Below are 15,589 nucleotides of genomic sequence, written 5' to 3' on the forward strand. Positions count from 1 at the left end.
GAGTGCTGCAGAAATGGTTGTCCTTCTGGAAGGTGTTCCCATCTCTACAGAGGAACTCTGGAGCTCTGTCAGCGTGACCATTGGGTTTTTGGTCACCTCCCTGACCAAGGCCCATCTCCCCCGATAGCTCAGTTTGGCCGGGCAGCCAGCTCTAGAAAGAGTCTTGGTGGTTCCAAACTTCTTCCATTTTAGAATGATGTTGTCCACTGTGTTCTTAGGTACCTTCAATGCTGCAGAAACGTTTTGGTACCCTTCCCCAGATCTGTGCCTTGACACCATCCTGAGCTCTACGGACAATTCCTTCGACCTCATGGCTTGGTTTTTGCTCTGACATGCACTGTCAACTGTGGGACCTTATATAGATTTCATTTAATTTTAATTTACCACAGGTGGACTCCAATCAAGTTGTAGAAACATCTCAAGGATGATCAATGGAAACAGGATGCACCTGAGCAAAATGTAGAGTTTCATAGCAAAGGGTCTGAATACTTAAGTAAATAAGGTATTTATGTTGTTAATTTGTAATACATTTGCAAAAACGTCTAAACCTGTTTTTGCTTTGTCATTATGGGATATTGTGTGTAGATTGGTGAGGAAAAAAGTGAATTTAATACATTTTAGAATGAAGCTGTAAAGTAACAAAATGTGAAAAAATTGAAGGGGTCTGAATACTTTCCGAATGGACAAGACAAAAGATTTAAGTGCCTCAGGGGTATGATAGTAGATGCCAGGCGCACCGGTTTGTGTCAACAGTTTCCCATTTTTCAAGAATGGTTCACCACCCAAAGGACATCCAGCCAACTTGACACAACTTTGGGAAGAATTGGAGTCAACACGGGCCAGCATCCCTGTGGAAGGCTTTTGACACCTTCTAGAGTCCATGCCCCGACGAATTGAGGCTGTTCTGGGGGCAAAAGCATGTGAAACTCAATATTAGGAAGGTGTTCTTAATGTTTTGTACACTCGGTGTATATGTTTTTCATTAAATAACATTCTTAGAGCGTTACTAAAGTTTTCCTATGGTGTTTATTGAAAGTTTTCTTTATGTTCTGAGAATGGAATTTAGGGCTTATTGATGTTGTGTACAATTAAAGGTTTTGAAACATTCCCAGAATATTCTGAGAACTACTTTCCAGGACTTGTGTGAAATGTTCTGTGGAAGCACTGAAATTCCCACAGAAGAAGGTTGTTTCTTAAAGTTCTCTGAACAATTTGAGAAAATGACTTTAAATAGAACTCTGAGGAAACCTATAGGAAACGTTATGCTGAAGTACTGAAATTCCCACAGAAGAACATTGTTTCTTAACACCCGCTGAACTATTAGAGAAAATTGCCAATGCCAAACCAGTTGGAGAACGTTCCTAGAACAACACCAGCATTTTAATGAAATGTAACCATGTTTGAACTTTTGGTAAACGTTCTGTTAAACATTTTTGTCAAGTTCCTTAAATGTGTAGAGAATGTTGACAGAGAAAAGCTACATGATAGAACATATTTTTCAACTATATACAATTTGTTCTTACCATGATCTTCTATCACGTAATTATAGACCATTCTGTGGATGCTTTACCTGATTGTAAATGTTTATACAATTCTAGAGACAATCAAAACAATCAGAACACAGTTTAATCACACAGCACTTGATCCCCAGAGCTATCCATCAAAATGCAAACACCACATCTATTCAAGGTGAGTCCATGAAAACAACATTCCATTTGAAAGAACACAATCTACTCTCATCCTTGTTATTACACTTTGACTTTATCTGCCTCTCGTCCCACAGAACCCTGCAGATAAAGACCATCCATTAAAATGCTGCACCAACGTGACCGGGAGTTGAACCTATTCATGGAAATGTATTCATCATCATGTAGGTGTTGTTCACTGAACCACCACCGCTACACAAAAACATCTATTATCGCAGACTAATGACTAACTTCATTCATTGCTCTCTTACACTTCCCTTATATTATGAATTATATGTTTGAAAATAGGCTACCAATCACTATCAATGTTACTTCCCTGTGATTATCAAATTTTGTGGAGTACTGTAAATTGTGTTTCTACTGGTGATGGGTAGAAGAGTCTACTGAGTTCTATGGAAGAGGCCCATTGGCATTAAGGCCATTTATTAGCTTGGCTTGAATAACCCAGCACTGCCCTCTACTGGCAAATATGGTGTATTGCATTTGCAATAGGCAACGGGTTCATGAGGCAAACAAATCAAGGATTAACGTTTTTTTAATAGAATTCATTGTGTTATGCGGTATAAACTCCCTGCTGTTCATATATTACACCACTGTATTGTTTTCCTAAAGGTAAGAAGCATTCCTAATCCCTACTCAAAAGCTTTCTGAGGAAACTGCATTCTAATAAACAGAGAATGCATGGGTACTAGCCAGGTGGTGATGAGTAAAACATCACACATGGGATGATGTGAGACAATCCTGTCTGAAGTCACAGAGAAGAATGCATCTCTAGCCACGGGCAAGTCAACACCTGCATTTGGGTGACTGCTATGTTGACTGTGCTTTGTTCTACTGGGATATGGACCATTTGAGAGAAACCACAACACAAGACAGGATGGCAGATTTTGACTGGAGTCTGAACCACAGCCAAGCATTTTAAGTTCAGTAAAGATACTTACATGAAAGCTCAAGGAGAGAGACTGTTTCACCTTCTCAGTGTCTTACAAACAATATTTGTGTTGTCTCTACCCACCTTGCGGTGTGTAGTAATAACAGATTGGATTATTTTATAGGAGAGAACTGTAATCCCCCCTAATCATGCTAACAATCCCAGGGATTTTTATGTTAAATGTGTCTGGGAAACAAATGAGTGTGTGGGGGTATAGCCCTAATGATCAACTGGTTTATAAAGTCAGGTAGTCATGAGATTTAAACTCACGTGATTCGTCCAACTTTAATTGAATTGATTTGATCACTTTATAAAATGATGATGATTTCGTTTGTTTACATTTCCATATGTCTGTGATTATTTGAGTAGCCTATCCAAAGTGCATAATTTGGAACAGTGAAAAATAAAGTGTCATGACGTTATCATTATTAGAGTAGCCTATTTGAAGTGAGTAAAAGTCACAGATACAGTAGCGTGGCTACTCAGGAAACGTGAATGTTCCATGATCCCGGCAGATTTGATAGAAATCACAACATAACGTCAAGATCTTATACGCTCCTCATATTTTATGAGCTGGCAATGCGACCTGAAAACGTCTCCTTTAAAACTAAACCACCTTGACCATAGAACACAAAATGTACATGAACATTTCAAGTAAGCACAGTTTATAAGAGATAAGGCAAAGAGATAAGGCAAAATAACGTATCGTATAAGAAATTAACGAATACAGATCTTTGAAAGAGGCAAATATTTAGGGGGAAATTTCTAAACAAAGGAGTCCATCCTAACCCATGCAACAGCTTCCTTTCACTGCCTCCTGCGTCTGAGGTAGACTAATCTTATAGGTCAAAACTTTGAATTCGGACTTGCCTATAGGCTGATGGACTTGTCACATTTGAACTAATTTCTTCCGTATCGGAAACTGAAGACGCAAGACAAGACAATCTTTAACAATTGGCAAAGTTGATGTTTACAAAGGCATTGAAAAGACATATGAAGGTATGTTAATTGTCGAGGATGAACTTTTATACAATTATGAATAGCCAGACACTCGAATCACACACAGCTGTCGTAATACAATTGTTTATTCTTAAATTATTGGATTATCAGCAGTAGCCTATTCAAGAAAATTTAGAGAAGTGAAACATACATGAAACATTGTTGCTCATTAACTCAAGTAAATTTAGAGGGGTTTTGTAGGATCTTCAATGTCCAGATAAGAGGTTGGCTAATACTATAGAAATATATATTATTTATGTGTTGTGCTTGTTTCTCTGTTTTACTTATCCTGATTTGGTAGACATGTTTATAATCAAAGTCTGTCTTTAATTTAGTGATGTGAAACCGGACTATATCATGTGACTGACAAACGTTATAAATTGTCTATTTATTGTCTAGTGTTGTGTTTTCTACCTCTGTCATAAAAATATAACCTCACTCAATAGCATTTTACATTGTAACATTGTTGCAACAAATAGACAAGACTACATGAGTAGTTTATCCACTAGTATCATTGAGACGTTTAGCTAGTATTTCCTAAAGCTGTTAATGTGAGGTCAGGTCATTTAAATTAACCAGGACGTCAATTAATTATAATGGCTTTACAAAAGGGATTTTGTTTTTGTAATAGCACTGACATGATACTGAAATTCGAATTATTGCACACAGACATGCATGAGAACACACATTTAGGTAGCTACAATATGCTACTGACTTTGAAAAGGAATGTCAGTTGTTACTTTGATCTGATCCCGTCTCTTGACACAAAGAGTTGTCTGTTGTGACCTGCTTAGCCCAAAGGCTGGCAGGTGGCGATATTGAGTTCATTTTACCGTCCAAACGAATTGTCATACAGCCGGTAATACACTCATATCCCTCGTGGACCGTTTGTATCTAAAACATTATCAATTCAAGATGCAAAGGCTTCGATTACCTCCTTAACTTTATTTAATGGTGATAATGTTGGAAAAAAACGGGCAGAATACGCGTACTTTCTTTATGAAACACAATTTTCCACCAACACGATAGAATGGCTAATGCCTAGGAATACTACTTCCTGATGTTGCGCCCCGCGTTCAGGCAGGGGTAAACAACAGACAGCTGCAACCTGATTGGCCGAACGCGATACGCAACTCTGGGATTAGTATTTAGCCGCTCTAGCATTGTGGTGGAAGATTGTGTTTCATAAGGAATAATGTATATTTTTCTATTTTTTCCCCCCACCTTCTTAAAGTTAAGTAGAAAATCGAAGCTTTTGCAGTCTGAATAGAGGAGAATGTTTTAGATATGATCCGGTCCATGGGGGATATGAGTATTGCCGGCTGCATACAACATGTTTGGAGGTAAAAGGAACTCAATATCGCCATCTGCCGGTCTTTGGGCTATGACCTGCAGAGACTGAGCCAGTTAGTCAGTCAGTCATCCTGCAGCAGGCCAAATGCATCTGCTACTTCTGAGCTGTGACTCATGGACAGTACTGATTGGCTTAGCCAGAGAAAAAAGTATGTTGGTCAAATCAAATTGTGTTAGTCACATGCGCCAAATACAACACCTTACAGTGAAATGCTTACTTACGAGCCCCTAACCAACAATGTAGATATATATATATATATGGATAAGAATAAGAAGTAAAAGAAACAAGTCATTAAAGAGCAGCAGTAAAATAACAATAGCGAGACTATATACAGGGGGGTACTGGTACAGAGTCAATGTGCATGGGCACCAGTTAGTTGAAGTAATATGTACAATGGGGCAAAAAAGTATTTAGTCAGCCACCAATTGTGCAAGTTCTCCCACTTAAAAAGATGAGAGAGGCCTGTAATTTTCATCATAGGTACACTTCAAATATGACAGAGAAAATTAGAAAAAAATCCAGAAAATCACATTGTAGGATTTTTAATGAATTTAATTGCAAATTATGGTGGAAAATAAGTATTTGGTCAATAACAAAAGTTTATCTCAATACTTTGTTATATACCCTTTGTTGGCAATGACAGAGGTCAAATGTTTTCTGTCAGTCTTCACAAGGTTTTCACACACTGTTGCTGGTATTTTGGCCCCTTCCTCCATGCAAATCTCCTCTAGAGCAATGATGTTTTGGTGCTGTTGCTGGGCAACACGGACTTTCAACACCCTCCAAAGATTATCTATGGGGTTTAGATCTGGAGACTGGCTAGGCCACTCCAGGACCTTGAAATGCTTCTTACGAAGCCACTCCTTCATTGCCCGGGCGGTGTGTTTGGGATCATTGTCATGCTGAAAGACCCAGCCATGTTTCATCTTCAATGCCCTTGCTGATGGAAGGAGGTTTTCACTCAACATCTCACGATACATGGCCCCATTCATTCTTTCCTTTACACGGATCAGTCATCCTGGTCCCTTTGCAGAAAAATAGCCCCAAAGCATGATGTTTCCACCCCCATGCTTCACAGTAGGTATGGTGTTCTTTGGATGCAACTCATCATTCTTTGTCCTCCAAACACGACGAGTTGAGTTTTTACCAAAAAGTTATATTTTGGTTTAATCGGACCATATGACATATCCCAATCTTCTTCTGGATCATCCAAATGCTCTCTAGCAAACTTTGGACGGGCATGGACATGTACTGGCTTAAGCAGGGGGGACACGTCTGGCACTGCAGGATTTGAGTCCCTGACGGCGTAGTGTGTTACTGATGGTAGGCTTTGTTACTTTGGTCCCAGCTCTCTGGAGGTCATTCACTAGGTCCTCTCGTGTGGTTCTAGGATTTTTGCTCACTGTTCTTGTGATCATTTTGACCCCACGGGGTGAGATCTTGCGTGCAGCCCCAGATCGAGGGAGATTATCAGTGGTCTTGTATGTCTTCCATTTCCTAAAAATTGCTCCCACGGTTGATTTCTTCAAACCAAGCTGCTTATCTATTGCAGATTCAGTCTTCCCAGCCTGGTGCAGGTCTACAATTTTGTTTCTGGTGTCCTTTGACCACTCTTTGGTCTTGGCCATAGTGGAGTTTGGAGTGTGACTGTTTGAGGTTGTGGACAGGTGTCTTTTATACAGGTAACGAGTGAAGGACAGAGGAGCCTCTTAAAGAAGAAGTTACAGGTCTGTGAGAGCCACTAATCTTGCTTGTTTGAAGGTGACCAAATACTTATTTTTCACCATAATTTGCAAATAAATTCATGAAAAATCCTACAATGTGATTTTCTGTTTCTGCCTCTCTCATCTTTTTAAGTGGAAGAACTTGCACAGTTGGTGGCTGACTAAATACTTTTTCCCCCCACTGTACATGTGAATAGAGTTATTAAAGTGACTATGCATAGATGATAACAACAGAGAGTAGCAGGCCTACCACTGTTGTGTCATCGGCAAACTTAATGATGGTGTTGGAGTCGTGTGTGGCGGATGTGTTGTTACCTACCATTACCACCTAGGGGCAGCCGTCAGGATGTCCAGGATCCAGTTGCAGAGGGAGGTGTTTAGTCCCAGGGTCCTTAGCTTATTTATGAGCTTTGAGGGCACTATGGTGTTGAACGCTGAGCTGTAGACAATAGCATTCACACATAGGTGTTCCTTTTGTCCAGGTGGGAAAGAGCATTGTGGAGTGCAATAGAGATAGCATCATCTGTGGATCTGTTGATGTCAGTGAAGACACTTGCCAGTTGGTCAACGCATGCTCGCAGTACATGTCCTGGTAATCCATCTGGCCCTGCAGCCTTGGGAATGTTGACCTGTTTAAAGGTCTTACTCACATCGGCTGCGGAGAGCGTGAACTCAAAGTCTTCCCGGAACAGCTGACGCTCTCATGCATGTTTCAGTGCCATTTGCCCTGAAGCGATCATACAACTAGTTTAGCTCGTCTGGTAGGCTTGTGTCACTGGGCAACTTTAGGCTGTGCTTCCCTTTGTAGTCTGCAATGGTTTGCAAGCCTTGTCACAATCTGACGAGCATCAGAAACGGTGTTGTACGATTCAATCTTAGTCCTATATTGACACATTGCCTGTTTCAGGGTTCTTCGGAGGGTATAGCGGGATTTCTAATAAGATTCCGGGTTAGAGTCTCGCTCCTTGACAGCAGCAGCTCTAGCCATTAGCTCAGTGCGGATGTTGCCTGTAATCCATGACTTCTGGTTGGGGTATGTATGCACGGCCATTGTAGGGACAACATCATCGATGCACTTATTGATGATGTCAATGACGGATGTGGTGTACTCCTCAATGCCATCGGAGGAATCCCGGAACATATTCCAGTCTGTGCTAGAAAAACAGTCCTGTAGCTTAGCATCTGTTTCTTCTGACCACTTTTTTATTGATCTAGTCACTGGTGCTTCCTGCTTTGATTTTTGCTTGTAAGCAGGAATCAGGAGGATATAATTATGGTCAGATTTGCCAAATGGAGAGCGAGGGAGACTTTGTATGCGTCTTTGTATGTGGAGTAAAGGTGGTTCAGTGTTTTTTTGCTCTGGTTCCACATTTAACATGCTGACAGAAATTTGGTAAAACGGATTTAAGTTTCCCTGCATTAAATCCCCAGCTACTAGGAACGCTGCATCTGGGTGAGCGTTTTCTTGTTTGCTTACGGCAGAATACAGCTCATTCAAGGCTGTCTTAGTGCCAGCCTCTGACTGTGGTGGTATGTAAAACAGCTACGAAAAATACAGATGAAAACTCTCTAGGTATGGTTGAAGTCAGAAGTTTACATACACCTTAGCCAAATACATTTAAACTCAGTTTTTCACAATTCCTGACATTTCATCCAACTAAAAATATTCTCTGTCTTAGTTCAGTTAGGATCACCACTTTATTTTAAGAATGTAAAATGTCAGAATAATGGATTGGGAGAATTATTTATTTCAGCTTTTATTTATTTCATCACATTCCCATTGGGTTAGAGGTTTACATACACTCAATTAGTATTTGGTAGCATTGCCTCTAAATTGTTTAACTTGGATCAAACATTTTGGGTAGCCTTCCACAAGCTTCCCACAATAAGTTGGGTGAATTTTGGCCCATTCCTCCTGACAGAGCTGGTGTAACTGAGTCAGCTTTGTAGGCCTCCTTGCTCGCACATGCTTTTTCAGTTCTGCCCATAAATGGGATTGAGGTCAGGGCTTTGTGATGGCCACTCCAATACCTTGACTTTGTTGTCCTGAAGCCATTTTGCCACAACTTTGGATGTATGGTTGGGGTCATTGTCCGTTTGGAAAACCCATTTGTGACTAAGCTTTAACTTCCTGACTGATGTCTTGAGATGTTTCTTCAATATATCCACAACATGATATATTGCACCCCCCACAACATGATGCTGCCACCACCGTGCTTCATGGTTGGGATGGTGTCCCCCTTTGTCCTTCAAAATTGATTGTCATTATGGCCAAACAGTTATTTTTGTTTCAACAGACCAGAGGACATTTCTCCAAAAAGTACGATCTTTGTCCCGATATGCAGTTGCATACCGTAGTCTGGCTTTTTTATGGCGGTTTTGGAGCAGTGGCTTCTTCCTTGCTGAGCGGCCTTTCAGGTTATGTCGATATAGGACTCATTTTACTGTGGATATAGATACTTTTGTACCTGTTTCCTCCAACATCTTCACAAGGTCCTTTGCTGTTGTTCTGGGATTGATTTGCACTTTTCACACTAAAGTACATTCATCTCTAGGAGACAAAATGCGTCTCCTTCCTGAGCGGTATGATGGCTGTGTGGTCCCATGGTGTTTATACTTGCGTACTATTGTTTGTACAGATGAACGTGGTACCTTCAGGTGTTTGGAAATTGCTCCCAAGGATGAACCAGACTTGTGGAGTTCTACAATTGTTTTCTGAGGTCTTGGCTGATTTATTTTGATTTTCCCATGATGTCAAGCACAGGGGCACTGAGTTTGAAGGTAGGCCTTGAAATACATCCACAGGTACACCTCCAATTGACTCAAATTATGTCAATTAGCCTATCAGAATCTTCTAAAGCCATAACATTATTTTCTGGAATTTTCCAATCTGTTTAAAGGCTCAGTCAACTTAGTGTATGTAAACTTCTGACCCACTGGAATTGTGGTACAGTAAATTATAAGTGAAATAATCTGTATGTAAATAATTGTTGGAAAAATTACTTGTGTCATGCACAAAGCAGATGTCCTAACCAACTTGCCAAAACTATCGTTTGTTAACAAGACATTTGTGGAGTGGTTGAAAAACTAGTTTTAATGACTCCAACCTAACTGTATGTAAACTTTCGACTTCAACTGTAGATAGTGTGGTCTACAGCTTATCATGAGACACTCTACCTCAGGCGAGCAATAGCTTGATACTTCCTTAGATATCGTGCACCAGTTGTTATTTGGGCCTGTTCCTGAGAAAGCAGTATATTGTTCGCGTCGGGCTCGTGAGACTTTTTAAAAGAAAAAAGGATTCTGCCGTCCTGATGTCCAGAAGTTATTTTTGGTCATAAGAGACGGTAGCGGCAAAATTATCTACAAAATAAGTTACAAAAACGCTAATAAGCAAACAAAAAAACACAATCAGTTGAGGACACGTAATTACGTCTGCCTCTCTTCTCCGGGCGCCATCTTCCCCAGCTATCACATTTCGTTCCTTGGAAATTGTCAGAACGTATGTTTTAAAATTGGTTTAAGGTTTAAAATTGTTTGTAGGAAAGAAGCCATACTTTTCCTGACTGGTAAAACTGAATGTTTTTTAAACGTTCTGAGAACAAAAGTGAACATTTTTCCTGTTCTGGGAACGTTTATTTGTAGGTTGCAGTGAGGTTCTGAGAATGTTTTACTCTGGATCCTTGAAAGTGTTCCTGGGAGGTTTTATTAAGATCAGTTGTGGCCAATAGGTCGTTTTCAATAATATGTCACAATACGTTTGATTTGATTGCTGGGGAGGCAAGGAGACCCCCAGAATGTATGTTTTTAAATACCATTCTTACATGCTGCCTTCGCCAGCCACGTGAGTGCGCCATTATGCGCATGTTGATTTTGTCTATCCCCACTAGACGCGATCATGACATGCAGTTTAAAATAACAAAATGAACTGTGAATCACTATATCAATTTCGTGGCAGGTCAAAACACGCATGAATCATTTGTGGACATTTAGCTAATTGGCTGTTGCTAGCTAGTAGTGCTGAGCGATTAACCAACATTTAGGTTATTTTTCATGTTTTAAACAACTAAATTACATTGGTTGAATCATTTTCATTCCATTTTGTATTTTTTTTTAAACGAGGTCAATGCAAAACATTTCGGTTATGGTTAATATCTGATAAGCAGCAGTGGCGGTTCTAGCTTGTATGACTCCCTGGGCGAACCCCCCTTCATACATTTCAGAGAGCTCCCTTTCGTGTATAAATATCAGCAGCTCAAGCAGGGTCATGGTCTTCGATGGCAAGTCAGGCAAGTTCTTCAGTTCCTGTGCAAGCTCTCTGCCATCCAAGTATGAGTGTTCTTTATAGTGCAGTGTCATATTAAGGGCCTCACACTGTTCTGTTAGCTCCTCATTTGAGAGACTTTCGACGGTTGACAGCACTCCAAACTTCTCTCCCACATTTTCCAATGTGTAAAATATTTCCTAAAGGGCTGAGGTTGCAGAATCAACAACGATATTGAAAAATGTCACCTCCAGCTTTTTCAGGGCTTCACTTGAAAGGCTCATCAAATTATTAGTATGAAAAGTGCCGCTTTGTAGACCTCAGCCTTTTTTGTTGTTGTAGAACGGCCTCTAACATTCATACCCTCGCAAATGTCCTTGTTTGGCGTTTGTGCAGTCATAAAGCATGATGCCCTATAGTTGCTGAGTCTTCTCTCTGTCTTTCTGAGAGGACTGACTGCAACATCCACATGCATACTGGGAGACTGCATCAGATTGCTCACATGTTGGATCTGGCTCCAGATGTCATACCACACCAGATGCTGAAGCGGTATGATCCCACCACCTCTGACCAGGACTGGGCCTCAATCTTTATCACAGAGTCTTTGGTTTGATCCCTCACCTCAATCAGTGCCTCTCTCACCGCTGCTGCCTGATACCTCAGTGGCTCGACACCCTTAACTCTACTCTCACCTTGTCTCAGTCCACATCTTCAAAGTGATGTCCATCAGTTTTTTCAGGATGGCCCATCGCTGTGTGGAGGCTGAGAACAAGGTGTACAGTTTGTGTAAGATGCCAAAGTAACCTGTGGCATCAACATAACTTTTAGCTGCATTAGCCACAACCAGGTTCAATGTGTGAGCCCCACATGGCGCAAATAGAGCTTTTGGATTCATTTCCAGGAGTCTGACTTGGACACCTTTGTCTTTTCCTCTCATGTTGGCCCCATTATCAAAAGACTGTTCTCTGCAGTCCTCAAAAGGAATTTGTAGCTCCTCTAATCTTTTGAGAATCAGGGATGCCAAATGTTGGCCCGTGGACTCCTCTGCCTCCAAAACCCCCATAAAATGTTCCTTTATGTGGAACTCCTCCAGCGACACAATTCTAGTCACAACTGACAACTGTTCAGTGTGGCTGACATCTGAGGTGCAATCTAGAATGATAGAGAGGAATTTTTCCAGCTTGACGTCACTCACCATTATTGAAATGACCTTGCTGCTCAACAAATCAATGTGTTCAAATCAATGAGTTCAAAAAGGGACTTGAGGTCCCTTTATGGACAAGGTTAAGGTGCTCTTTCATGACTCGATCAAATTGTGCCATCAGTTCAACCTCTTTGAGAAAATGTCCATTTGATGGAGAGTACAGTGTTTCTGTGTGTCCCCTTAGTGCCAGATTTCTAATTGCCAGAGACTGCACAATAACAGTCAGACGTGTCAACACCTCTCTCCATCTTATCCTCTCAGCCTCCATAAGTGCCATCTCGTGCTTATCAATTGTTTCCCCTTTTTTAAAAGGAGTGTGAAGTCAGCAAATAACTTGCATGTTTCCAGTCTGTCAGTCCTGAGTTTGCTAAATTTTCTTATAAGAAAAGAGTTTGCAGCAGAAGCAGAAGAGGCTGTTTCTTTCAGAATACAGCAACTTCTTCCATCACTCTCATTCCTTGGGAAAACAAAGTTAAGTGGTACCTCACTTCGTCCTCTGCAAACTAGTTGTGTCCTAATTCTGTCAGTCAGAACTGAAACTTAAAACTTTGCAAAAGGGAAATTATTTATTTTGTTTATGTTACGCAGGGATGCACACAGACACATGTGTGTGTACCCATAAACACACCTGAAGAATCCTGCTGGGGAAAAGTGGAAGCAAATGGGTCTTAATCCCCATCCTCAGGCTCAGACAACATTTATGAAGACCCCTGACTGAGGTGGATAGCTCCACATCCCGAGACTCTGAGATAATTTCTGAAGAGGCCTGTCTGGCTGAGGAGATAGATGGCTCCTCATCCTGGCCAGTACCAGAGGGTGCTCCAAAATATTTCAGAAGTCCCCCTGAATTTGCATTGAAAAACAGTATATGAGTCTGACACCCTAAATACATTTGTTGCCCAATTAAATGTCATTATGCACAATTTATCAAACTGTCATGACTTCCACCGAAGTCGGTTCCTCTCCTTGTTTGGGTGGCATTCGCCACCGGTCTTCTAGCCATCGTCGATCCACTTTTGAGAGGGTGTCCGCACTCATCTCGTGCCTCTCAGGGAAAGCCCTGGAGTTGGCCAACACCGTGTGGGGAGAAGGAGACGTGGCGCTGGACCATTTAGAGGTGAACATCTCTACCATCTGAGTCAGGGGACGAGGAGTGTCCAGGAGTTCGCCATGGACTTTCGAGCGACAGGGCCCTGATCGACCACAATCACTGCAGTTTGCATGAGGACGTCCGAGGAGGTTCCGTCTCGTGCACCATCTGTGGCCGCAGAGGTCACACTGCCGGTCGGTGCCGGGTTGGTTCCTCTGGGTATCGAGGCAGCAGGCAGGGCACTGGTGTCACCCCAGGTGAGCCGGCACCATTTTCACCCAGAGCCTTCTGTTGCACACATGTTTTTGTATGTAGCTTGTGCGATAAATCTCCTGGTAGACACTGCACTTCCCAGGAGTCATGTGTATCCCCTGTCACAGGCGGAGACGGCGGCTATGGAAACATATGTCTCCGAATCCCTGCATCAGGGGTACATTCGGTCCTCCACTTCACCCGCCTCCTCGAGTTTCGTTTTTGTGAAGAAGGAGGGGTTCTGCGCCCGTGCATTGACTATAGAGGTCTAAATCAGATCACGGTGAGGTACAGTTACCCGCTACCTCTCATAGCCACAGTGATTGAATCAATGCATGGGGCGCGCTTCTTCACCAAACTAGATCTCAGGAGCGTATCCGGAAGGGAGACGAGTGGAAGATGGCTTTTAGTACTACCTCGGGCATTATGAGTACCTCATCATGCCGTACGGGTTGATGAATGCTCCATCAGTCTTCCAAGCCTTTGTAGACGAGATTTTCAGGGACTGAAAATGCTGGCCCATCCGGATTCCTCTTTGGCGTTCATAGTGGAGGTGGACACATCCAAGGCTGAGATAGGAGCCGTGCTCTCTCAGCGCTCGGGTACACCACAAAAGCTCCGCCCCTGTGCCTTCTTCTCGAGGAAGCTCAGCCCGGCGGAGTGAAACTATGATGTAGGGTACCGGGAGCTGTTGGCTGTCATCAAGGCTTTGAAGGCGTGGAGACATTGGCTTGAGGGGGCTAAACACCCTTTTTATCATCTGGACTAACCACCCCAATCTGGGGTACATCCGGGCGGCGAGGAGACTTAACCCTCGCCAGGCAAGGTGGGCCATGTTTTTCATCCATTTTGTTTTCACCCATTCGTACAGACCAGGTTCCCAGAATGCTAAGGCAGATGCACTGTCCCGGCTGTATAACACAGAGGAGCAGCCCATGGATCCTACCCCCATACTCCCGGCCTCCTGCCTGGTGGCGCCGGTAGTGTGGGAGATGGACGCAGACATTGAGCAGGCACTACGTGCAGAGCCCACTTTAGTGTCCCGTTGGGTGTCTGTACGTTCCGTCTGCTGTCCGTAACTGGCTGATCTATTGGGCCCACACGTCAACCTCCTCTGGTCATCCAGGCATCGGTCGGACGGTGCGCTGTCTGAGTGGGAAGTATTGGTGGCCCACTTTGGCTAAGGACGTGAAGGTTTATGTTTCCTCCTGCTCTGTGTGCGCCCAGTGTAAGTCCCCTAGGCACCCTGCCCAGGGGTAAGCTACACCCCTTACCCGTTCCACAACGGCCATGGTTGCACCTGTCGGTGGATTTCCTTACTGATCTTCGTCCCTCACAGGGTAACACCAAGATCCTGGTTGTTGTGGACTGTTTTTCTAAGTCCTGCCATCTGCTGCATCTGCCCGGTCTCCCTATGGCCCTACAGACTGCGGAGGCCTTGTTTTCACACGTCTTCCGGCACTACGGGGTACCTGAGGACATATTGTCTGATCGGGGTACCCAGTTTACTTTGAGGGTCTGGAGGGCGTTCATGGAACGTCTGGGGGTCTCGATCAGCCTTACCTCAGGTTTTCACCCCGAGAGTAACGGGCAGGTGTAGAGAGTTAACCAGGATTTGGGTAGGTTACTACCCACAGGTAGTCTTATTGCCAGGACTGGCCAGGGGAGTGGGCGGCAGTGGTGCCCTGAGCAGAGATGACACAGAACTCGCTCCGCCACTCCTCAACTAACCTCTCCCCCTTCCATTGCTTACTGGGGTATCAGCTGGTTCTGGCTCCTTGGCATCAGAGTCAGATCGAGGCCCCTGCGGTGGACGACTGGTTCCGGCACGGGGAGGAGACATGGGATGCCGCTCATGTTCACCTTCAGCACGCTGTGCTGTGCCAGAAAGCCAGCGCAAACCGTCACCGCAGTGCGGCCCCGTTGTTCGCACCAGCGCCTGCCCTGCCTGGAAGCTGGGTCCATGGTTTGTGGAGCCATTTAAAGTCATGAGGAGACTGAACGAGGTGAGTTACAGATTACAGCTTCCCCCCGATTACCGTATTTACCCCTCGTTTCATATGTC

At 43.1% G+C, this 15,589-nt stretch overlaps 1 protein-coding gene across 2 annotated transcripts in view; it reads left to right on the plus strand.

The window, feature by feature from the left end:
- Positions 1-3,512: 3,512 nt before the first annotated feature.
- Positions 3,513-15,589, plus strand: part of LOC124031585 (CTTNBP2 N-terminal-like protein) — a 35,528-nt gene continuing 23,451 nt past the window's right edge. Inside the window, exon 1 of one of the 2 annotated variants that reach the window (XM_046343007.1) lies at positions 3,513-3,636. In XM_046343007.1, the coding sequence (XP_046198963.1) occupies positions 3,604-3,636 (33 nt within the window). In that variant the 5' untranslated portion in view covers positions 3,513-3,603. The remainder of the gene's footprint in view (positions 3,637-15,589) is intronic. The other variant, XM_046343008.1, reaches the window with a different exon arrangement.

The sequence above is a fragment of the Oncorhynchus gorbuscha genome, linkage group LG03, assembly GCF_021184085.1.
Source record: "Oncorhynchus gorbuscha isolate QuinsamMale2020 ecotype Even-year linkage group LG03, OgorEven_v1.0, whole genome shotgun sequence".
In the NCBI taxonomy this organism is placed as follows: domain Eukaryota; kingdom Metazoa; phylum Chordata; class Actinopteri; order Salmoniformes; family Salmonidae; genus Oncorhynchus; species Oncorhynchus gorbuscha.